The sequence below is a fragment of the Pelecanus crispus genome, chromosome 2 (genome assembly GCF_030463565.1).
Source record: "Pelecanus crispus isolate bPelCri1 chromosome 2, bPelCri1.pri, whole genome shotgun sequence".
NCBI classification, from domain to species: Eukaryota; Metazoa; Chordata; class Aves; order Pelecaniformes; family Pelecanidae; genus Pelecanus; species Pelecanus crispus.
Genome location: NC_134644.1, coordinates 172704556 through 172730358, shown reverse-complemented (window position 1 = coordinate 172730358; position 25803 = coordinate 172704556). Strand labels below are relative to the sequence as shown.

The window sequence follows — 25803 nt, the reverse complement described above, 5'->3', positions numbered from 1 at the left end:
TGCATTTTTTGCCTTGCTTTCTGCTGCTGTTTTTAAATTGTTTCCCTTGTCAGCTTGAACTGCTGAATCCTCCATGAATAGTTACAACATTTCTGCTTGATGTGTGGAAACTTGAAATTGGAACAGTTAAAACAAGCTCCTTGTTACTATTTTCTTTTCTTTTGTAAAACAAAAATAAAATAAAACCAGAACTGGCAGCATGCTGTAACATGAAATAAAAGTCCAAGGGCAGGAAATCGCAAGCCAGATTCAGTGCAGTTTTCTCAGATAAGCCATTCTCTGAGCATTGCACTTTCAAAGTAATAGTTTAGAAATTCTGGCCAAAGGTTGCATCTGTCTTTGTTTTTTCATTTAATTTGCACTTGTTTGTGGTGTGGGGTTGCTGTGGTGCTCTGTTAGATATTTATGGATTGAGATTTCAGGCCTTCAAGAGGGAGTTCATCATCTCACAGTCCTCTTGCATTTGGCTAAAATAAAGATGCTCAGGCTTACAAAGTTAAGTATTTCCATGTCTTCAGAGTATGATCCTTACACATTGTCCTGTTGTGCTTTGCCTCTTTCCCATTAGGGAAATGTGGTTGGTACCACGTAAGCGAATTGGTCTCCCTATGGCCACCCAGGGGAGATTGGATAAATCCCACCCTCCCAAATTAGCACCTGAATTTCTGGGTAGTTTTTAACTTTGTGGACCAACTTTGGACACCCAGCGTTGCTCAATGTTTCTTTCTCATGGTGTTGCAGGGACTCCGAAATGCAGGTATGCACAGTCTGTGCAATGAAGTTGGTGCTTCTCCTGCCTTTTTCAACATTTGAGATATTTCATCTTTGCTTTTGGGGTGGTTTGGCATTTTAAGTGACTCCCCAGAGGTATCTGCTGGATGCTGTGAATCTGCAGGAGTGTCCCCATGTGGGAACACATTGAAGTCCACAGTCCATATTATTTGGGGGATTTAATGCAATACTGTTCCTAGCTGGGTGCTTATAATTGAGGACTTGAAGGAATTTCCAGCCCTTGGTTTGGTTGCGTTATGGTTCATCGGAGGCTTCTTTCAGCAAAGTACTTAAGTGCATATGGACTCAGGATCACTGCGCCAGGCTAAGTGTCTGTTGAGGCAAATTCAGTGTTTCTAAGGAAAGAATGGAAATAAATAGGTAAATAAAACCTTCTCTCCCCCCCAAAAAAACCCCCACTCATCCAAAAATCTCTATCACAAAATGTGTGTGGACCAGTCCTCTCAGCACATGGAACTGGAAATTTAGTGAAGCTGAAGCCATGTGCTGGCCACCCATCCTCCCACATTACTAACCCGGAGCTTGTCGGCACACTGAAAATCCAAGAAAAACCTCCCAAAACTGGGGTCAGGCAGTCTGTAAAGATACAAAAATCTTATCCTGTGCTACTCTTTTGTCAGGGATTTCATGAAAGCTGGATCTTCTTAGTAACGAGTGAAATTCCTGGGGGATGGCTAAACCCAAGCTAATTTCTTGTGTTATATAGCTTCCTATATAAAGCAAAGGAAAGGATTGTTTGGGACAGCTGATTTAGGAGGAAATGCAGGAAGAGGAGTGGGAAAAATCTCTAGCAATAAGCCCCTGTGCATTTGGATTAAACACCATTTAATGCCCCAGATTTGTGTCAACCTGACAGATGGATCCAAGACTATTTACAGCTGACACAGGGCTGAATCGTCTCACGTGAGTGCTGCTGCAGGTGAGATGTGTGAGAAGCAGTGGAAAATCCCGATTCTGCTATTTGGATGTGGAGCTTGTCCTCCAGCACCAGGAGATGCATCCTCAGGACCAACCTGCGCAGTGCATCAAGCGGGCTTCTCGTTTTTGTTCAATATTCATGGTTTTCGCCTTGCTCCATCGCTGACTTTCTGTTCTTCCAAATGCAGGTTTGGTGCATGGTGTTTTAACAGCTTAGGGAAATCTGTTTAAGGGATGCAGAATATGTTGTAGTTACAGTCTGCTGACTCGTAGATATGCATTGTAGCTCCTGTTCGAGTTTCTGTAGTGCTTCGGCTCAGAAGAGCAGCGTGCTGGTAGCAGTGGCTGTTTGAATGCTCTGTAGTGTGTCAGGTGGACAAGCCCTGCGGTGCTTTTGGGCTTGACCAAAGTTTCAGATAGAACAGGTTCTGGAAAACCTGCAAAAGCTGACCCAAGTGGGATGCAGAATAGGGCTAAACCACGGGAAAATCTGCTGTAAAGCTGCTGCCATAAAGCTGGTGCCAAAGACATAGGTATAAATGACTGTTTCTCTGGTGACTGTTACTGATCAAAAAACAAATGCCTGTTTAAAGCTTATTTAAGTGATGTATCCTTTCTCTGTAATATAGCCCAGTCCAACCTCATGTCGCTCCTTCTCTGGGGATGATGAAGCTGTGGAGGAGCTTGGGATAGTTGCAGGGGGTTTAAAGTTGGGAAATAAAGCTAACAAAAAAAACCCCAAACAAACAAAAAAACCCCACCAAACCACCAAACCTCAAAACCCCAAAAATTCAAATGCCCACTTCAGCATTCTTCTTGTAAGGCAGATTTGGGTAGCTTGGCCAAAGTGGGACCTTGGGAATGAAGCTGAGAGAAGTTGTCTGAGCAGTGGCAATAGCAACTCCTGGCACTGACTGGTTGACCCTTGCAGTTGGGCTATCAGGAAGAAATAGGAAGAAAGGGAGCCTCTCTTGGGGGTTGGAAGATGAATGTGCGGAGGACCCATGTGGGCTCCCATCTCCCTCCTGCCCCAAAAGCTTTGAGCCCGTGGAGCAGTTGCACTCTGCTCACTGCTTCCTCCCCTTTTCTGAAGGCAGGACCTGCTCACGTGCCCTTCTGCTCTGGAAAGCGATGATTAACCATGCTGTTGTGCTTGCAGTTTCTCGTTTGTTCATGGCTCTGATACTCCCACTTGATAAATGAGCAGAAATCATTTCTATTCCAATTGCTAATAATTCCTACAAATGCTGTCTCAATCCATGTGGGCCATATCCACCGTGTTTCAGCAGCATTTTTACTGTCCTGCTGGTGCTGGAGTAGGTATTTGCCTGTCCAGTGCAAGCTGCATGATCAGACACTGTGTAAGGCTACATCAGACCACCTACTTGGGCTAAATTTCTGCAGCAATGAGGAACCTGCATCCCCCTTCAAAGGATCAGCTGGGAGGTGAGCCCCTTTCAAAGAGATCAGTGGTCTCCAGTATTAACTTATCTTCTCCCTTTTTGTCTTCACAGCCACCCAGATTGATCCCAGCGAACTACAGGAACTTTTTCAGGAGACTTCAGCCAATGTCTTCCGAATTAACTCCAATGGTGCGTATAATGAAAGGTTTCCTAGTCAATTGTGTGCTGTCCTGCTGATGACTCATGCGCATGTACATGGTGTATGGCAGCTCCTGTTGTCAGGGAGCAAATATTAATGCAGTTTTTCTGCTGCTGCATCTTACGAGCACCAGCACATGTTCAATACACAGTTCTTTATAAGATGTAAAAATATTCCACCATATGTTCCATTAAGCAGGCACAGATATATTCCAATCCTTGCTGAGACCACATCCTTTTCTATTTTTAATTGTGTCATCTGTTACAATAAGGAGTTAGAGCGCAGAAAGGTGGAACAAGCCAGACTCGTTTTCTAATGTGTTGCAGCACTACTGCATTCAGAGCCTGTCATATGAGCTTGCAAAACATCTATCTCCCTTATAAAAACACCAACAGCAAAGCTCGTCTGTTATTCTTCACTCTATAGATTGAGTGGGGATCCTATTCCTGCTCATGTCTCGCTGGACCCTAGAGATGAAGAGTGCTTCCCTCCTTTGGAGACATTCTCTGGCTCATCAGTTTTCTTGGGTTGGGCCGGAGGGATGTATTTTGCAGATAGATACAAACATTGCTGAATGGTAGTTAATGTCATGGTATTCAAGTTCTAAAACTCACTAGTGTCAGACGAGGATCTAAAATTACCGGGTGCTGATTTTATGGTGGACCTTGAAATTGCTTCTGAATCACCTGGACAGCTTCTCTGTCTGGTCTGTTCTGTGTCTATGCGGACTGGGTGACAGAGAGGGCTGGTCTAGGTGTAAAGAAAGGATCTTAGTGCCTCCTTATTTCTGTAATTATTTCCCCATGTGTCCCAGGGTTAGGGCCCAAGTCCTTGTACCAAGGAATCCTTCCTAGAAGGTTAAGGCCCAAGACCTTGTACCAAGGAATCCTTCCTAGAAGAAGGATGGGAACTAAAACTTCTGAAACACAGTCATCTCTTCTTTAGAGGGATTCTGTATGCTCCATCTGCCAGGAAAATTCAAGCACAAATTTTTCTATGACTACAAGGGATTGGTAGGTTTGAGTTTACTTTCAACAGTCATCACCTTGAGTTCAAGACCTGTTGTAGGTTAGCTCCAGTCGGCAACCAAGCACCCCACAGCTGCTTGCTTACCCCCCCACGAGTGGGATGGGGGAGAGAATCTGAAGAGCAAAGGAAGAAAACTTGTGGGTTGAGATAAGAACAGTTTAATAATTGAAATTTAATAATTGAAATAGAATATTATAATAATAATAATAATAGTAAATTGTAATGAAAAGGAAAACAATGAGAGAGAGAGAGAAACAAAACCCAGGAAAAACAAGTGGTGCAACAGCTCACCACCCACCAACCGATGCCCAGCCAGTCCCTGAGCAGCGATCACTGCCCCCAGCCAACTCCCCCCAGTTTATATACCGAGAATGACGTCATATGGTATGGAATAGCCCTTTGGCCAGTTTGGGTCAGCTGTCCTGGCTGTGCCCCCTCTCAGTTTCTTGTGCACCTGGCAGAGCATGGGAAGCTGAAAAAGTCCTTGACTAGCATAAGCAGTACTTAGCAACAGCTAAAACATCAGTGTGTTACCAACATTCTTCTCCTACTAAATCCAAAACACAGCACTATACCAGCTACTAGGAAGAAAATTAACTCTATCCCAGCTGAAACCAGGACAAAGTACCTCACCCCAAGCACTGTGAGCCTCATTGCTGCTCCCCACTATCCCAGAAGGTGAAGGCTTGAAATGAGTGTAGGCTCTGTGTAGGCTCCCTGAAGTTATTCAGGCACCCAGCTTGCTGTAAGATCAGAAGGAAAATTATTCACACTTTCCTTTGTGCCTTGGGATGGAATAACCTTATGGAACAGGACAGGATGGGTGCTGGCTGGCTCTAAAGCTATTTTGAAGAAAAGACCTGTGGGTACTGGTCAACCACAAGTTGAACATGAATCAACAGAAATAATACTATTTTCTGTAACTACCTAATGGGAGACTGTAGAGTAGGTGGAGCCATAACCTCTCAGACGTACATGGTGGAAGGATGAGAGGCAAAGGACATCTGAAACATAGGACGTTCCAACTCAATATGAGGACAAAGGTTCAGACCATCAGGGTGATCATCCAGTGCAACAGGAGCCCAGAGAGGCTGTGAGATCTCCATCCTTCAAGATATTCAGAGCTGGACAAGACCCTGAATAACTTGCTCTTAAGTGGACCTTCTCTGAGCAGAATGTTCAACTAGAGACCTCCAGAGATCCCCTCCAACCTGCATGAGTCCATGATTCTCCAGTAGTTTGTCAGAACCTCGATTACTGCACATACAAGATGATTCTGAATGGGTCAAAAGCAAAATGGGAAATGCACACTTCATGCTTGTTTATTTTTTGTTATTTTTCAGAGGAGTAACTGATAGATGCATTATACAAACAGTTGTTTAAAACACTTATTATTCATAGTTCTTTGGCAAACAGCTTGGATGCCACAAGTTCGATAGCTTTCTTCACAGAGCAGAATCTGGGAAATTCAGCCACTGAAAGTCACCTTTGGGTTGCCAGTGATATTTGTCCACTGGGATACTGGAGAGCAGTGGTGGAAGTGATGGTGCTTGGGGTGAAGGAAAACCATGCACTGCAGAAGCTGGAGAAATTAATAGAATCAGAAAATGGTTGAAGTTGGAAGGGACATCTGGAGGTCATCTTGTCCAACCCCTTTGCTCATGCAGGGCCACTTAGAGCTGGTTGCAAAGGACCATGTCCAGGTGGCTTTTGAATGTCTCCAAGGATGGAGAATCCACAACCTCTCTGGACAGCCGGTTGCAGTGCCTAGTCACCCTCACAGTAAAAAAATGTTTCCTGATATTCAGAGGCAACCTCCCGAATTTCATTTCATGCCCACTGCCTCTGGTCCTGTCACTGGGCACCACTGAAGAGACCCTGGCTCCATCTTCTTTGCTCCCTCCCTTCAGGTATTTATATACATTAGTAAGATCTCCCCTCAGCCTTCTCCAGGCTGAACAGTCTGAGCTCTCTCAGCCCTTCCTCATAGGAGCGATGCTCCAGACCCTTAATCATCTTTGTGGCCCTTTGCTGGACTCTGTCCTGTGTCTATGTCTCTCTTGTACTGGGGAGTCCAGAACTGGACACAGCGCTCCAAGTGTGGCCTCACCAGTGTAGGAAGGATCATCTCCCTTGACCTGCTGGCAATGCTTTGCCTAATGCAGCCCAGGATACCGTTCACCACCTTCGTGGCAAGGGCACACTGCTGGCTCATGTTCAACTTGGTGTCCACCAGGACCCCCAGGCCCTTTTTCCTGAGCTTTTCCTTAAGAAAACTCCAATGCTGTAACCTGGGCTTTTGGCCACTGTGGCAGCTTGAACCTCCCAGCTGTGATCACTGGTACTTTGCGTACAGATAGGTGTATAACCATATTATAACACACAGAAATACCTTTATTAGCATCAGTCTCGGTTGCTCCAGCGCTAATAGTTTTACCTTGATATAGTAGTGATGAATGGTAGTAGCACTTCTGCTACCAAACCAAGGGCTCAGTGTGAAGTTTTGCCACCTGCTCGCGAGTCTGTGTGTGCTATTAATACCCAAACTAGCCAGGTTAGGGCTGACTTGATATGTCTCTGTGCTGTAGTCACAACTTCTGCTGCGGTGGAGTTTATCCTGAGAAACCCTTAAGATGAGTGGTGCATCTTTTTTGAAATGCCACGATCCAATTTCTATTTTCATTCTTTGTTAGAATTGCATTAATCCATTCAGTTAGGTTTTGAGCAATTTCTGGTGGTCTCTGTTTGTCCTCTTGAGGTGGTATAGAGCATGTGATGGTGTCCTTTCTGTTAAAAGTTGCCTGTATTGAGTGCTCTGTGAAGCAGATAATGACAGTGCCTGTACTTAAAACTATTTTGCAAAATTGGAGAGGGTACAGAGAAGAGTTATGACAACTGTTTGAAGCCTGCAAATCAGACTTTAAAATGCATGCTATCCAAATTTCTGTTTGAGACAGCTAAGAGGACTTGATCATGGTGTGTAAGTACCTCTCTGGGAAGAAAGACATCAAATAGATAGCATAGGGCTCATTAATCTAACATTCTTACACATAAAGAGATCAGGAGATAGGAGTCAAAGCTAGACAAATTCAATCTTTCTGTATGAGGATAACTAGCCATTAGAACTGCTTATTGAGAGGATGTGATGGATTTGGCATTGCTTTGAGCCTTTAAATCAAGATGTGAATGTCTTTTAGAAGATATACTTTAGTCCAGCTACAGTCTACGGTCTTCCTGTAGGAGTGCCGGGACAAAATTTTATGGTAGGCAATCGGATTGGATAATCAGAATTGCTCTCTCTGGCCTTTAAAATCTATGAATCTATGAATTTCTAATGCTTTTTAAAGTGCTTTTTGGTTGAAGAAATGCCCATAAGATACTCTACTGTTGTTGCTCTGTTCACCACCCATGTTATTTTTTTGTCTGCTAAAGTCAGTTTCATTCAGTTTGTGTGGCTTCTTCACAGCCTTTTCCCCCAAAGTAGGTACAACTTTTCAGGAGTCGGATGCTGAGTGTACTGCTAAGATTTTGCAGACCTGATCCACATTAGGTAAAGAACTTTGCAGGATTATAAAATGGGAAAGGATGCCTATGATCCTTTCTGCCCTGTACAGCTGTACCATATGGTCTCTTCAGGAAACCCAGCAAGCTCCATCTCAGAGCATGTAGCACAAGTCAGTGCTGCTGTTTGTGTACCGCCACGCGAGCAGCTGAGCAAGGAATGAGCGGCTGCACTGCAGATGTTCGCCAGATGATGGTTTGTACTCCTCTTGTGCTGGCCATGGTGTGTTGAACGTCCTTCAGGGTTTCATAAATCCAATCACAGCTCCCCTTTTCCTTCTTTTCCTGCCTTACCTCGGCCTCTTTAGGGTTTTCCAGGTTCCCCATTGTGTTTGGAGACCAAACTATGCACCTGAAAGACTCTTCTCCCCCTTGGGATGCTAAAGGTGTCATGAGCTCCCTGTGTTATGCCTCTGTTGTTTAAATTCCCAAAATGCCAGGTTGTGGGCAGTCTCAGCTATATTTTCTCTGTCTTTGGGGAATTGCTATTTTTAATGAAACAAGAAGTCAACTTTGTACTGGGATTTTAAAGCATTGTTGATTTTTACTGAGTAACACTAGAAAAGTAATAAACGTTGCATGCTTTGGTCTTCTTTGCTCTCCTTACTCTTTTTGCAGAAGTCTGAGCCTTCAGGGTGATTTAAATTCTTCTTGGGGCATTCAGGACTTGCCTCCTGACCAAGGGATATCTTTGTAGCTCTAGCTGATCTTGGCTGATTTCACATATAAATGCCTCCTGCTCCATTCTTCTGCTGTGAAAATGGAAATCTTCCTCACGTGTTGAATAAAAATCTTAGCCAGGACAGTTGGTTCTGTTTATGTGCTACTGGATCACTCTCTGGCCAGGTCATGAGCTTACAGACTTTTTTTTTATCCCATCTCTTACAGAAGTGTCAAGAGGTAGAGAGCACTTTTTCCTGTTCTTTGCATCTGCTTTCTTTCTCTCTAATTCTTTGGGGTCTGTCCCTGTTGAACATAGGGAAGTTTGTCTGATAGTGCTTTGACTTATGTGAGTTTTATGGGTTTTTTCCTTTAAGGGGGGGGGAAAAAAAAAAAAAAAGCTGAAGTACTGGCTGAATTTGTCTTATTGATGGCTTTTTTCCCTACTTATTTTTATGAAGGTTTTGCATTTCTTTCAAAGTACGGCTTTTAGCTGCCTCTCAGTAAATGCCTTATAAATAAGTAAAATAAATAACACTTGTAAAAGGGGATGGTTTGGTGCATCATGTCTAGAGGGCTGATCAGTGGAGGATATACTGAAGGAATCAGACCTGTTCTGGCCAGATGGAGAACCTGAGTGCTCTAATGGGTCTCTTTCCTCTCTAATTCCTGTTACTTGCTCATTAATGACTCCCCGTGACAGGCTGGTACCATGCGCAGTCCCATTACCTTGATCTGAGAGGCTGAGCAAAGGATTTTTCAGCATCCCCCAGGTGCGATAAAGTCTCCATTGCTGTCTCAGGATGGTTTCTTATCCCCCATTGATTTTAAGGACTGCAATGGCATAGACAACTGGTGCCAGCCTCTCAGTTAATGTAAATCAGTGCGGCTCCAACAGCAATGATCTCTTCTGAATGTGCCTTATCCTGGAGGACTAGCATATGCCTTTTAAAACTTAAGGGTACAAGGCTTTTAAAGTAAGATGTCTGTTTTAACACTGGCTTCACAGCATCTCTCCAGCACAGCTTTATGTGTTGCTCCTTTGGTAGAGTTACTGCTCACATGGTCAGAACTGGTAAATTGAGAGGGATTTTCCATATCCAGTACAGGAACTACACAGATTTTGATAGAGTGATTCTTGGCCAAATCAAGTTAGATCCATCCCAAAATAGCTCAGTCACCCCAAGATCCAGGAGACTAAAGTTTGAATGTCAGTTCTGCTATTTCCCAGGTAAGAGCCGTATCAAATGCCAACCTTTGGCTCTTCCAGAGTGCGTAACTTGTCCTTTTGGGATAACTGACCTTTATGTAAGTATGTAAATATTATGCTCAAATTAAAATATGAGATAAACTTTCAGGATAGGGACTTAAATCTGAGTCATTTTCTCACCTGTCTGCAAGCGTTTTGCTCTTCTCTTGCATTCCTGTCTCAGGTTCTTTTGCTTATATGTTTCTTTTCCAAATTATTTAACAAATGTGAAAGCTCTTGGATTTGCTTCAATGTGAAATGGCGTGTACGTGAAGTCTGGAACAGTTTTGTGCAATAGGAAAACTGCTTCCTACTCCGTTCTTCTCCAAAGCAGGCAGTAGCAAAGGTCTGCCCTGTTTTTGCAGAGAACCGCCTGTGGATCATATCTGTCTTCCACCAAGCTCATCTTCATTTGTAGGAAAATGCTGGCAGAGTAGCTTTCACTTTGAATTGTCCTAATTTGCAGCATGGCTTAGAAAGGTGCCTGGATGCTGTGGTTGCTGTTTTCCCTTCTGGAGTTGCACACATGACATTAACATGTTCTTAGGAATTCAATGTCCACACAAGTGTTTTCTCTACCTTGACTTGCTGTCCATTCTCTGAGGACCACACTCTGCTTTGTTCTGAAGGGTTGATGGGCCCAGAAGTATTTTTAGATGATGCAAAATTTTGTCTTTGAAACAGATAGTATATAGACTGCATGGAAGATTGATTTGTTAGGATTGTGGAGGGGAAAGAGAGGGAATTATAATATCTGTTAGATCTCTGCAGGATCAATGCTCTTCTCCTAGAGAAACAAATGGTTAAACTCCCAATTTATTCTTTAAAACATTGTGCGTCCAGCAAAGGATAATAATTATTAGCTCAGTTACAGACAATTCCTTGAGGCTTTATCTTACTGAATCGCCAAACTCTACACTGAAATGTGTTATTGAGATCTAGCAAGTGGGCTGAAAATATATGGTGATATTCAAGCTTGTTTTGAATACTCATGTTGTCCAGACACATTAGTTACTTTCTATCTTGTTTGGTGACTTTTGGTGTCAACCCAGAAAATCCCAAAAGAGAAGAGGGGATTTTGTCTGTCAGTGAGAAAATATTATAATGACTTGTTCAAAGTTACAGGCCGAGTCCAAGTCTGCAGAGCCATTAAAATAGAAGATTTCTTAAATTTCTATGGAAATAATTTGAGCCATGTTTCTCATCTGTTCTTTTTTCCTTCCTTAAATATTGAAGTGTGACTGATAACGAGTTAAGAGTTTTTACAACTGAAGTGTCCTGAGAAAATCCCAATATAAATATTAAGAATGTAATTTATTTAGCATCTTCCATTGTGGAAGATCTTGAAGTACTTTGCATGCTTGATATGCTAAGTCCAAAAGACCTGCTGTTAATTTGAGAGTGAATTTGAGACAGTGAACATTGAAGGGTGAAAAAAAGCAACAGTACTCCTAGATTTCTGCCACTTTTTTTATCCACACATACACATAAATATATATATTTCTTAAAGCTGGAGTCACTGTGTATTGCAAAACAAACCATGTTTCCAGCTTCCAGTTGCTCTTAGGGTAGAGTATTCTCCTCCCCTGATGGAAACACCCAAAAAGCTCTCTAGTTCAAACACAGGAGATGATGGCAGCGAAGCACCCCATTTTATCTGAGCCAAAACATAGAAAAGATTTGGAGTATTAAAGTCTTGAACAATGAGATAGAAGACATCAGAATGGACAACAGTGTTTTGCCTCTTAATTGCTATTCAGAGCAATGAATAGTTGTTACGCGATCTCTTGCCTCTTCATTGATGACGTGTTTCCATCTGGAGATGCTCCATGTGCAGTTCTATCGGGCCTCAAGGCATGGACCTCCTGAGGAGGATAAACAGTGGTTTTCCACTCCCAAGAGTGCTGCCCGGCAGAAAGCACAACTGCCTCCAGCCCTGGGAATTTCATGCAGTTGCTGTAGTATGAAGAGTTAGAAAGTTTGGGGCTCTGGCAGGGTCAGAGGTCTGTGCAAGGTCCATGGGGTGGAGGTCTTCTTGCTGTTACCAGTAGTCATGCCCCAGTGGGATCGAGTGCACCCTCAGCAAGTTTGCAGATGACACCAAGCTGAGTGGTGCCTTTGACACACCAGGAGGACGAGATGTCATCCAGAGGGACCTGGACAAGCTGGAGAGGTGGGGCTGTGTGAACCTCATGAGGTTCAACAAGGCCAAGTGCAAGGTCCTGCACCTGGGACAGGGCAACCCCGGGTATCAGTACAGGCTGGGGGATGAAGGGATGGAGAGCAGCCCTGCGGAGAAGGACTTGGGGGTACTGGGGGATGAAAAGCTGGACATGAGCCGGCAATGTGCGCTTGCAGCCCAGAAGGCCAACTGTATCCTGGGCTGCATCAAAAGCAGCGTGGCCAGCAGGTTGAGGGAGGTGATTCTGCCCCTCTACTCTGCTCTGGTGAGACCTCACCTGCAGTACTGCATCCAGCTCTGGGGTCCTCAGCACAAGAAGGACGTGGACCTGTTGGAGTGGGTCCAGAGGAGGGGTCTCCAGGCTGAGAGTGTTGGGGTTGTTCAGCCTGGGGAAGAGAAGGCTGCGAGGAGACCTTATTGCGACCTTCCAGTACTTAAAGGGGGCCTACGGGAAGGATGGGGAGAATCTTTTTAGCAAGGCCTGTTGTGGCAGAACAAGGAGTAATGGATTTAAACTAAAGAAGAATAGATTTAGACTAGACATAAGGAAGAAATTTTTTACACTGCGGGTGGTGAAGCACTGGAACAGGTTGCCCAGAGAGGTGGTGGAGGCCCCATCCCTGGCAACATTCAAGGTCAGGTTGGACGGGGCTCTGAGCACCCTGATCTGATTAAAGCTGTCCCTGCTCATGGCAGGGGGGTTGGGCTAGATGACCTCTAAAGGCCCCTTCCAACCCAAACCATTCTATGGTTTTATCATTCTATGATCATGTCATGGCACATGACAAGTGGATTCACCATTTCTGCATCCAAGGGACCTAATTTATCCATTTTGGGGTAACAGGCATTGCCAGATTTTGTTCCCTTTGTCTCATGAGTTACCTACCCAAACGGTACTTCACTGTGTTGTTTTGAAAGAAAATAAATTAAAAGGCAAACAAATGAATGAAAATCCAATATTTTTTTTCTCTGCTTCTTTATCTTTTCTTTCTCTGCTGTTGACAGTGACCTCTCTGGAAAGAAGCCTTCGATCTCTGGGGACCTCAAATGATACTCAAGAGCTGCAGGATGGACTGTGAGTTTCTTTTGAATTCCTCCAGGTCTCTCTTTGTCCCAGCCATTTCATTTTTTTCCTCATCTATCCTCACCCTTTCTTCTGTCCTTTCTTTATAGCTGGACACTTTTTTGTCAGGCTTACTTTGTTTTGTTTCTTTCTGTTGGTGATTAATGATGGTAGGACGTGTATTGATCATATAAAGCTTTGTTTCTGGTGGTTTCAGGTGGCAGAGAATGGTAGGTAGGTAACAGAAAATGATGGCCCACAGTGAAAGAGGGTTTTCTGTTGTTGTGTATGTGTTGTTATTTTTTGTTGGTTGTTTTTTGTTGTTTTTTTTTTTTTAATTTATTTTTAATGTGAAGCCAGGGTAGGATGCTTGTGTAACTTTTTCATCCTACGCCTCCCTCCTTGCCAAAGACCATGTATCCAAGAGAAAAAAAAAAGAGAGAAGGAGCAAAAAGATGTTTTAGAGGTGGAAAAGTGTGTTGTGGTGTTGAAACCTGTATCACAGCATCACACGGCACAACACTGAGAAAATGAAACTTCAGTTTCACTTGCAATAGATACAGTTCATTAAACCCTCTCTTCTAGATATGTGTATACACAAACATGCACAGTTAGTTTTCATTGTACACATGCTAATTAGAGAATTAAAATGGCTTTTCCAAATGTAGCACAATTTATTAAAGCTGCTTCCCTTAATGCAGCTTGCATGCAAAAATCAAGTACTTAGGATGTAGCTCTGATTTTGTGTATATGACCGCAGTTCCTGCTGAGATTTGGCTGTGAACAAAGGGAAGAATTTGGTTTCTATTTCTTTATATTGGCTTTATACACTGTAATTTGCCTGATGGACTTGACTGACCTTCTCAATGCAATATAAACTCTCAGACTGGTTTGCAGCATCTCTCCTTCTCTCTCCAATCCATTGCTTTCATTAATGCATCAGATCTGCCCTAATTCACATATGCTCTGTTTTGCAAACTTGAGGGTTAAAAATAGTAATAGTAATAATAGTCAGAAGATTTGGAACTAAATTTAGGAGATTGGAGAGGATATAAGAGTAAAAAGTCAGCGTATGTAGATCAATGTAATCAGGAAAGATGTTTACATGTACAAAATTATTTGTAGCATAAACCACCCCAGTAACTGCTGGAGATCCTTAACCCAGGAAAGCCTGTCTGTCATGCAGAGCAACTACTGTGCGTGCACTCCTAAACTATTCTTTTTTATTTAAGAATCAATTCCTTGACTCTTCAGAGCACTTCAAAAACATGGCTAGATAATTTTCTTCTTTCCTGAGCAGTTACATAAATAGATGTGTAATGCACTAATTGCAATAATTATTTTTGATCTTGGAATTACCATTAATTGTGCAGATAGCTAAATTCAGCTTATTTTTATTTTAACCATGCTTCCCTGCCCCTGTCATCAGCCCCAGAATTCCTCCACCTGTCTCCTTCCACCCTCCTGGTTCACCCCCTCTCCCCATGCTCTAGCAGAAGGTCTGTCCTGATTTCTTCCATTTGGCTCGTTGCACCTCCAGACAGAACAGTTGCAGAGTGCCAAGCAGAGGCGCACCAACCGCTGTCTTCCCCTCAATCCTCTCATCCTTTCATCCTGTCCTAACACTGGTGTGTCCTTCTCATCGCCCCCGATTTCATCGCCAGATGCAGGCAAGCAGCCTTGAATGCTCTACAAGCATCTCTGCCTGTCCCTCCTGAGAGCTGCACCAGCAAAAAGCAGTATGCCATGAATCACGAGAGCTGGCATTGCTCCGTATATCTCTGTGTTCAGGAACAAGCAGAGGGTCAGCTCTTCAGGTGAGACCTTGGGGCAGCGTTTTCTGCATCCCCAGCTGCAAATCATGGCTTAATCTTCTTCCTTTGCCACTTGATCCCTTTCCTTCAAAGGCTGATGCATGTTTCTCCTTGAACATCCTCTAACTTGGAAGATGGGTTTATAGGTTTATAGCCTTGGATATTAGAAAAGCGGCAGTATTTGTGGGTATCTAAATAGTAAAATTGCCACACTTTCTACTTGCGTACTAAACAGGTGACTACCACTCTGCCTAAAATGAGACTGTTAGGTAGGCGAGGGGAAGCAGAATATTTGAGAATAGGGATTCATGGTGAATAGTGGTCCAGCCACATAGGAGATTTTGCTACCTTAGTCTGTATACTGCCAAAGTATTTGCTTACCTAGCTGCAAGGTCCTGCTAAAACAGAAAAAACCAAAGTTGCCTGACTCCTTTTCACATTCATGCAGATTTTCTGCCTCTTATGCACAGGACTTATAAGGTCATCAGATGAGGGCAGGCTTCTTACTGTCAAATCGGGCTGTTCTCTTTTCTGAAATGGTTTCTCTCCCTTTGATAGCTGAGTCATTCAGAATAGGGACTGTATCTGTGGCGAGTGAATTTGGGAGAGTTCATCCCAAATGGAGTGCCAGCTCTAGTCAGCGAGGCAGGCTTGGCTGTGGGTGTGTGAGTAGGGTGTATATGAGGCCCAACAGTGAATAATCTCGGTCAAAGATCTTCCCAGAGACAGCACAAATGCTTGTGTGCTATGTGCTTGGAACTGTAAGTCCTGGCAAGTGAAATGTAAATGCCCATGAGAAGCTCTAGATGGAGTCGGCTGAATGCGACTGACCCTGGATTAATTGGGAAGGGAATGGGAGCAAAAGGAAAAAGGAAAAAAGGTGCATGGAGCTGGGGTGAGGAGCTAGGGCCAGTAGGAAATGCTGACAGTTTTCTCCAGTGATGCTTGCCTATGAACAGCTTGTTAAATGCTGATAGGTTGCAAGAAAAATCGACCGTTTGGTTTTTTTTTCCTGACCTTTGGTTTAATAATCCAAGCTCCCAAGGAATTTATCTGCCTCCTTAGCCAAAGGATTTGGGATGAGAGGTTTCTCCAACATTAGACACTGAAGGTAACTAGCTTTTAATTTAGGCAAGTAAACTTAAATGGCCAGATAAATCACTGTCTATAAGAGACTCTATTCTTGCGAGTGGGGATGTCTAGTTTGTCTCCCAACACCCTCAAGAAAGAGGCTGGCAATGAAAGCGTTCCTGTAACCTAGGCAATGCTCTCTGAGAAGTATGATATTCTCCCCCATATCCGTCTTGCACAGGTTTGTTCATCGCTGACCCAAAACATCAGGGGTGAAAGGTGACTTTGCCCAGCTGAATACAGAGGCTTTGGTCCAGAAACATCCCCTTTCAATGTTACGTTGAGGATAAAGCCTCCCTGTGTACCACCAGATTATTTTTCCTGAGAAGAAAATTTAATAAGAAAAAATGCAAAGCTAGCATTTTTTTTGGGGGGGGAGGAAGATTTTTCAGTGTGTCCATACTGCAAAATATTTTCATTTCTCCTGATTAGAGGAAAAGCTCAAATTTTGGTTTCCACCTCCCTTCTCCCATTGACATTACTTTTTAAAAAAATGTGCACATTATAGAAATATGTAGGGATTTTTTTTTTCCTCAACTGAGAGAGGGGCAGCTCTGCAGCCGTACAGTGTGTGAAAATAAATCTCCTTTTCTGATAGAAGTGATGGGGCAATAGCCAGTGCTCTCTATCATAACACCTTTCCATTCCCTTGGAAAAATCAGACATCCAGACGCTACAAGATCACTACCAGAGAACCCACAAGGAGGCAGATCCTCCTGTCTTTGAATCCTAGTTAAGATGGTCCATGGCAGAAAATTCACAGGAATTCACAGCCTGAGCATCACATCTGAGCAGTATTAGTGAATATATATGTATATTTTTATATATATATATATGAAGTGATCACTGTCTGCAAAACACTGATGATGTACATACTTTTTGATGTGTAATACTTTAATGATTTTGTTAGAGCCATGCAACAGAACTGATTACGTTGCAGGACTGCAAAAGTGTTTCAAAGTATTTTCTAAATGGAAAGGTCAGTTTGAGATCTGAGCTGCTTCGAGGTGAGACAAAGGCAGCGGTCAGGAAGAGGCCAAAAGTGCAGCTTTTGGATTGCTGCTCGTACCTGGCTTTTGGTCAAACAGTAACCTCGCAGGGCACCTGTTTTCCCTGGGCATGAAAATTGTGCCAAAATGCATACATAGTTTGCCATATCCTTGGCTGGGGTTAGAAGGAACTCCATTTTCCTCACCCTTCCCCAGACAATTTGCCACATCGCTAGAGAATTTTTTGGGAGTGAGTAAATTCACTTCATCAGTTTATTTTGCCATCACACAACCCTGAAATCAAGTCATGCCTATGGCGAAGCACTGCCGATGTGACATGTGCAGGGTGCCCTATTTGGGGTGCTCTTGGGAAGAGCAGCATCCCTGTCCAGGCTTGAAGCTGAACAGTGAAAGTCAACTGAAGAGTGGCAATGAGCACTTCAGTCCACTCAGGCTGAGTCCGAGGTGGTTTGCTGGATTTGTAGAAGCACTTTTGAAACACGTTGGCATCAAGGACGTAGTCATTTAGCCTATGACGGATTGGATTCAGCCATGGTGCTTGTTTGACACAGGTTGTTCGTATCACCTTCGTTATGGATAAGACACCCAAAGGTAGGTGTCTACATGGGCTTGGTCTATGGTGTGTGTCAAGCTTCAGCTCATCCTGGTAAGAGAGATGACTCTTGAGGCTACTGAGATGCCCCAGGGTGTCCGAGACACACATGTGGGGCTGGCAGTTTTGGCACAGGACTTGCTGTTCAGTCACTTCTGAAACAACAGCCGTAGACCTGGTGGCACCCTAGGACATCTCAAGTGACACTCGGTCTCCTCCTGAATCAAATGGGAGAATTATCACTGGTAGTTTGCTTTCAGGCTGAATGTTTAAGACAACTCAGTTTCTTCCCACCTAACTGGTACTACAGTAAGAAGCGTAAGTAACCCTTGGCTTTTTTTTGAGTTGTGGGGTCAGTCGTACCTTAGGTGGACTGAAATGACCTTTGGACATGCCCAGCTTCCTCTGCATGTGCTCCAGGGGTGCTGAATTGTTGTCCTCATGGCTAGGAGCCTCACCAACCTGCTGGGGAGATGGACGAATCCATGCCCCTCAGCTTTTCTGAACTGACACAAAACAATAAAGGCTTTTTTCTCAGTTTATCATTTATGTATATTGTTCCCTTTTTCCTTTCCTTTTTTTTTTTTTTGGTAAAGCTGTTAAAAAGGTTTTAATTCCTCTGGAATGCAGATTCATTTAAAGCAGAAAGATATTTTAAAGTTGTAATTTACTGAAAGAAGATTTTTTAAAGTAAATCAGACAGAAGCTTTTAAGTGTCAGCATGTTTAATTAAGGGTAGGATTTAATAATATTTTATATGGTTTTGTTATACTGCTTGTATAAGCTCAAAAAAAAAAAAAAGTTTCCATAAATATTTTGAAATGTCGTTTTGATTCTGTTAATATGTTAAACCCTTCAAAGTAATACCTTCCCTGTTCAACTCAAAGTGGTTGGATTAAGTTTATCTATCCTCCATTTATCGCTGCTGGCATCTATTTCTGACATGAAAAACCTTCTAGGTTTGGCAGTAAAAATGGGTTGCCAGATTGCAACATTTGCATTTAACTGTATAATACACTTGCCACATTAATAACTGTATTTATGTGACAGATCTCACCCTTAAGAATCCCAGAGCTCCAGATATATGACATCTCTGTGATAAATTACAAAAGCTGGTGATGAACTGCAGAACTCTCCATTGATGATAAATTCATCTGCTTTTGACCACCTTCCCTGTTTAAAGAGGTCCTTGGAGTATCCCTTCATATGCCTGAACAGTTTCTAATGGTCCCTACAAATCAATCTGTCAGAGAAGGTTTTCTTTTCAGTGTTTTCCTCCCAGATTGCCCTTGCCAGAGGTCTGAGGTGGGCAGAAACCTTGGCCAATGCAATAGTGTCTTCCCATGTCAAGATAATCAGCCTTTGGAAATAGGCTGTGAATTTTAGGCCATGAAGTCATTGAGCAATGATTATTTATTTGTGGCAAATGATGGATCCTCCAGGAGATGCAAGCATGGGGACAAGGAAAGATGGCATCTGGGGGATAACCAACTATCTCCTCTTGAAGGTCTCTTAATGCCACTGCTTGTTATGTCATTTTTTCATGCTTTCGTGTCTGAGCTTGCGTTTTCTGGTCTCTCGTTTGTGTCATGGTGAGGCAAGGAAACATGACCATGGGTGCCCACTCACTGCTGGTGGCTCTGCAGGTGAAAACTGGGTTGCATGGGAGCCCCAGCCTTCCCACATACCCTTGTTCCTACCTCCAGTTTGCAGAGTTGCCCATCAGCTTTAGGTCCAGTTGATTAAACGACATGGCTGTAACATCTTCAGAGGAGGTGAGGAACAGAAGTTGGTTGCTACAGCATGAACACAGCTCCTTGCATGCTCACTCCAAGGAAACAGGGTCTTCAGTAACATCCCACAGTTTTTATGCCATTCAGAGCACAGATCTGGGTAAACAGAGATATGATTGTTGTCTTCTGCCAGTGACTAGCTATTGTAAAAATAAGGCTTCTCCCCACCCCATGCACTCCTTTTAATTTGGTGCCTCAGGTTTTCATCTGTGTACGCTCCCATTTTGGAAGCCAACTGCATCCTCCAGCCAGCACTCTATTTGTAGCAAGAAAATTTTACACTAGCAGAAGTGTAGCTGGATATTGCCATATGTAAAAATACTGTCATGCTTGGTCTTTTAATAAATTTATTCTAAGATGTTTATCTGAGAAATGCTGAACTCATACTGATGTTATTTTTTGTTTTGTGGGTGACAGCAGGAGGAATAAATAAATAGAATAAACCCCTTCCTCCCTTTTCAGCTCTTGGACCACCATAATAACAGCAATACTTTTGCTAATTTTTCAGAAGCCTTTCTGAGCTTAATCAATGAAAAATATGCAGATCTCCCCTCCTATGATTAGCCAAAATACTAGGGTTTTAATTTTGGGTTTACTTCTTTTGCCATTCTCATGCATTGGAAATGAAATGTGGTATTTGAATAGGTTAAAGATCAGCATTTTGAGTCAACAGAGCAAACTTCATCCTCTCTGCCCCCAAAAAACAAACCAACTTCAACTATTTTGCCTCTTTCCTCCCGCAGAGTTAGAGATAGTGAAAGATGAGTTCACATTCTGTTAGCATAGCCTGCAGAGGGCAAATAATTTTTTATTTGGCTTGAAATATCCACAGGCAGGAAGTTTATCTTATGGCTTGAGATCCTGATTGGAGTGACTTGCCTCTGGATTTGTAAGCACAAGTTTTGTAAACTTTCGGAGACCAAAAAGAAATTCCTGGAGGGGGGGACAGGACAGCTGCGTGTTTACGTTAAGTTTTTATGCCCATAGTTACACATTCAGTGATGCAGTTGATACTGATTGACTGGAGGGACCTGTGGGATGAAGTTTGTTTAATAATTCATGCATGCAGGCATGGAGTGCGTGGTTGTCAGGGCTGAGCATCCATTCTGCCATGGAGTCCTTCAGGGGTCTGACACGCTAATCCAAACATGCTAATGTTTATTGGTACACTTCTGTTGGCTTTGTGTGAGGTCTTGTTTATTCCCTGGGATTTACGCTGGCCATAAAGCCAGGAGCAGCAGTCCCGTCAACGAGAATGACGTTTGTTGTGATCTGTGGCTTTGGCTGATCCGTTCAGTCGCGTTTCTGCAGGCTATCTGTGGAAGCAATTAGCATCCTCTAGAAGGTTTGCTGGGTTTGGGGGTGGAAAAAAAAAGAAAGAAAGGAAGTCGAGTCCAATCTCAAAGAAGAGTATGAGGATCCGCCGAGCCGTTGCTTGCTGGGGAATTCACTCTGGCATGCTAACATTACAGCTTTGTTTCACGGCAGTGCTCTGATGGACGAGTCCTTTTGCACTGTGCTCAGTCAGAGCCGTCATAAACCCTCTGTGCAGAGACACTTGTCTTCCCACCGCAGGTGGCATCACCAGGGGTTAAGCAGATCTTCAGGCAATGTGTAAGGACATCAGATGTTTTAACTGAGTAAGGAGATGGCTTTCAGCAAGTAACACTTCCACAGAGTAGCACTGAGGAAATCTCATAGGGGATTGGGTTTAAACCCTTTTCCCGAACTTGTTAGAAGTGGAACTGATAAGCCAGGTGAGGATGCTCTTTGGGAAAATGTCTTGAAGGAAGAGAAGCAAATAATGCCAGATGAGAACTACAAAAAAAAAGAAAAGAGAAGCCAAGGCCGCTTGGCTGCTTTAAATACATTATAATTTTAATACAGCATTAACTGTTTGTTTTAATGTCACGGCTTTTGGAATTTAGTGTGTGACTTAGCAGATGTATTCCAGAAAATGCTTGTGATCAGCCATGGGTCCACGACCTCCTCTTGAATAACCAAGCTGAAGGTCAAGTGTTCGACAAACATGCATGTTTTATTTTGAAGAAAGTCAAACCTCAAGGGGATTATACGTGTTTACCAGGACATTTTATATTGCTGTCTCCTTATATTCTCTCTCCCAGTGTTCAGAAAATACAGATGCAATTTGTACACGGAGAGCTTGCCTCTGTTCGCATCCTGTGATCTTCATGCAGTCAGTCTTGCAGAATAATGAACAAGTAATGTCATGCCTCTTTCCTAGATTGCAATGTCACAGAACAGGAATTTTCTTTCTAGATTTAAGATAATGAGGGAAAAAAAAATCTTAGTTCCTCAGTACACATCCTTAGGGGTTAAACTAGCTGAGGAGGAATTTGCATCCTTCTTTAAAAGTTATTTTATTAATATTAATGCAGTAAATAATTCCAAAAGGTTAAGACTGTACACGTGACCCCCTGCACTTTGCAACGGTAAACAGTTCAATAAAGTTTGAGTGTTTGAGTACCATGAGTGCTGTGCACTTGGTCCCATGGCAACAACCATGTTACGAAAGGTGCAGACAAAGCAAGCAAATTTGTTAAAGCATTCAAAAGGTATAGCATTGAATGAGTGTTTTGTTTCAGCTGTATTTCTCTTTTTCTTTCTCTTAAGCTGCAGGAAATGGTAACCCTGTGTGCCACAGTCTTGTCTAACACCCTTTTAGATGGTGTTAAAATCATAATATCCTCCCTTTCAGGTGAAAAATGGAGAAATCTGTTGCATTGAGGGGAGGTGATTGTGGCTGGAGTCCAGTCTTGCTTCTTAGATGCAAAACCTGGGGTGGAGGAGAAATACAAGCACAGCAAGAGAAGAAGGAGCAGCACCTTTTGTTTCTGGTGCTGACTCCCAAGAGGCGCAAACTGAAAAATCTTGGGTTTGGCTAAAAATAGCATGTGGCTGATCAGTGCTGTCTAGTCAGCTTGTACCACCCTTGATCCAAAATGCTACTTCTAGATGCCTTTTTGAGCATGGCTTTATGCAGGACTTCAGAAGAAGCTGATTGTGATGATTAAGCAAAGATGTACAAGTAAAGGGGCAGTGCAGGTTGCCTTAAGCTTGATCAGCACAAACCATGCTGCCTGCTGGATGGGGGGAGGTAAATTAGTGTCAGTCATTCAGGTGAACCTGTCCTTGGTGGAAGGAAGGAGATGAGAGCAGAAAGACAGCCTTGCATTACAGATGCAGGGGTAGATGCAGATTCCGCACCTTGAATACTGTGTTCAGTTTTGGGCCCCTCACTACAGGAAACACACTGAGGTGCTGAAGTGTGTCCAAAGAAGAGCAACAGAGCTGGTGAAGGGTCTGGAGAGCAAGACCTATGAGGAGCAGCTGAGGGAACTGGGGTTGTTTAGTTAGGAGAAAAGGAGGCTCAGGAGAGACCTTATCACACTCTACTACTACCTGAAAGGAGGTGTCAGTCTCTTTTCCCAAGTAACAAGTGATAGGATGAGCAGGAATGGCCTCAAGTTGCACCAGGGGAGGTTTAGATTGGATATTAGGAAAAATTTCTTCACAGAAAGAGTTGTCAAGCACTGGAACAGGGAAGAGGTTGAGTCACCTACCCTGGAGGTACTTAAAAGACGTATAGATGTGGTGCTTAGGGACATGGTTTAGAGGTGGAGTTGGCAGTGTTAGGTTCAGTGGACTTAATGATCTTAAAGGTCTTCTCCAACCTAAATGATTCTATGATTCTATGATTCTGTCATTCTATGACAGTGCAGACTCAGCTGAACCACAAGAAGTTGGGGTTGTATCGGCAGAGAATGGTGCTGATGTGGGTTGGGTGCTGTTAAAACTATCGTCTGTGGATGGACTGCCAAGAACTGAAAGAAGTTCATGAAATTGATACTTTGAGGGCTTCCTGCTTATGTGCAGGATTGCGGTGTTTTTCCCATGTGAAACTCTAAGTGCATGTGTTTCCTTTCGGTATAATTACCCAGTAACAAAGCCTGATGCCTGACGTTTTTGCTGTGTGTTTATGGTACTGCACATGATTACAGTTGTGTTATATGGCAAGGTTAGAAATAAAACCACCTCAGATGGTTCAACTGGTGATGATGGACCATTTCTGTACGTGGACCATTTAACAGTCTGAGCTAGCAGATTGGAAATGGGATTTAATATGAGTTAGTATTAGCTGCTGAGATGTTTGAGGAGGTGGGCGAAACAGCTGAGTTATTTACCAAAAAGCGGGTTACAGCAGTAGGTTGACAGGAGATTTAGATTATAGTGTTGATAAAGCCCCTCAGCCTCTCCTGCTCGATTTGTGTCTGGAGTAGAGGGAAAATCCAGCTATGTCACATTGTCCGAAGAACATAAATGAAAGAAAGTAAGATTACTGAATTGCTGAGCATGGCAAATTCCCCCAAGCCCTGTAGAATAATGTATTTTAGTGATGCTGTACAGTTTATAAAGGTCAGTTTGCACTTCAATTACAAATCTAGATTTAAAGGTTGTAAAGGACACAGGAAAAAATAGTGATTTCATTTTTTTTCTTTTGTAATTACCTTTTGGAATGCTGCTAATATTTCAGAATCATTTGTAAAAAGATTTCACAGTACTATAGCAACAGACATTTTAAAAGCCTCGGTTGAAATGCTGAAAATATAGGTCCTAGTTTATTTTTGCAGATGGACAAAATAAGCCCTGTGAATTTTTAAGGTTTTCCAGTGAATTAATCACAAAGTTGGGAAGCAATCTTGTATGAAAGGTTCAGTCAAATAGCAAACCAAGTTTAATTAAAAAGAAGCCACTTTTTTTTTTTTTTTTTTTCCCCTTATCCTTTTAACAGCATTCTGGTTGTTAATCTTCTTTATTGAATATGATTTCACACTGAGCTGGGAGCGCAGGGTCTTTGGATCCTGGTTAAATCTAGAATTGACTGGGATGACAAGAAAAAAGGTTTCTGGCAATGAGGAAATGACCAGAAAAAGGAATAACCTTTTTCTCCTGTGCAGATATGGTTGGAACAGGACAAGAAATTTTAGTTTTAAGTAGGTGACTAGATGGCTGTGCATTTTACCCAGGTGCTGCCTTACCACGGATGGCAGCCATCCCCTAGCTCCATAAGCGTCTCTTCATTTTCTTGGCTATGCCTGAATGACCATGCTGCTAACAAGCCATAAAAAGGGAAAGCTGGATCACAGGTTAAAGGTTACCACATTAGATGACCAGACCATGCTAATTATGCCTCTGAAAAGTGAATTTGAGTGGATCCAGCTGAATTATTGCATTTCTCAGGCTGGTAGAGGGAGATTTTTTGTTCTTCTCGCATCAGCTGAGGAAAGCTCCCTCCCTTGACGCATGTGCTGCAGTCTATTTTATGTGTGTCTTCATTCAACCAATTATGCCTGAGAGATGGACAATTAAAAAAACATCTGCTTTTACGTCAAGAGTACTGCTGCCTCTGGCATTTTACTTGCCATGGTGGTATTCTACATAGGGGAGGAAGATGAAGGAGAGAAAATGGGGTCATAAGGAAATAAAAAATAAAAAAGAATAAAAAGAAAACTTGGAAGACGCTCTTCTAAAAGCTGTCAGCTTTGTGTGTGCCTCCTGAGCTGCCTAGCTTTGTTTACACAGCAAAACATTTGACAAATGGATTGACAACAGGATTGATGGGAAGCTGGTCTCTGCAGTTTGCTGCTGATGCTCTTGGGATGAGCAGCTGGGTTGTGGCACTGGAAATGCTTTTGGGCATCAGACTGGGCACGTGTCACCCCACACAGTTCCCACAACAGGCACAGAGCCTCTGAGAAGAGTCAGGATGCTTCTGCCCATTCTACCTCTGACAGAACAAGGGATGTATGGATGCTTTTGGTGGAGGTGATGGACTTCAGGACTTTTTCCATATGCTACCTTGTAGGAAATGTCACATGGCTCGTTTCTATGGGAGGAGAGAGAGAAGCCAAAAGATGTAGGGCAATATTTGTCATTTATGTTCACATATGCAAGCTGCTTTGGTTGGATGGTGGCACATAAAACAGCTTAATGCCAGGAGCTTGTGAAGGGTCTGGAGCACAGGACTTATGAGGAGCGGCTGAGGGAACTGGGGTTGTTTAGTCTGGAGAAGAGGAGGCTGAGGGGAGACCTTATCGCTCTCTACAACTCCCTGAAAGGAGGTTGTAGTGAGGTGGGTGTTGGTCTCTTCTCCCAAGTAGTTAGCGATAGGACAAGAGGAAATGGGCTCAAGCTGCGTTGGGGGAGGTTTAGGTTGGCTATTAGGAAAAATTTCTTTACGGAAAGGGTGGTCAAGCATTGGAACAGGCTGCCCAGAGAGGCTGTGGAGTCACCATCCCTGGAGGGGTTCAAAAACCGGGTAGATGTGGCACTGTGGGACATGGTTTAGTCTAGTCTACCCTTGATTGGTTTAGTGTGGACTTGGT

The 25803-nt window shown here is 43.1% G+C and overlaps 1 protein-coding gene across 1 annotated transcript in view; it reads left to right on the top strand.

Moving 5' to 3' along the window:
- TSNARE1 (t-SNARE domain containing 1) overlaps positions 1 to 25803 on the top strand; it is a 324770-nt gene that overhangs the window by 52896 nt on the left and 246071 nt on the right. Inside the window, exons 2-3 of the mRNA XM_075705087.1 lie at positions 3225 to 3302; positions 12999 to 13068. Coding sequence (XP_075561202.1) covers positions 3225 to 3302; positions 12999 to 13068 — 148 coding nt within the window. The remainder of the gene's footprint in view (positions 1 to 3224; positions 3303 to 12998; positions 13069 to 25803) is intronic.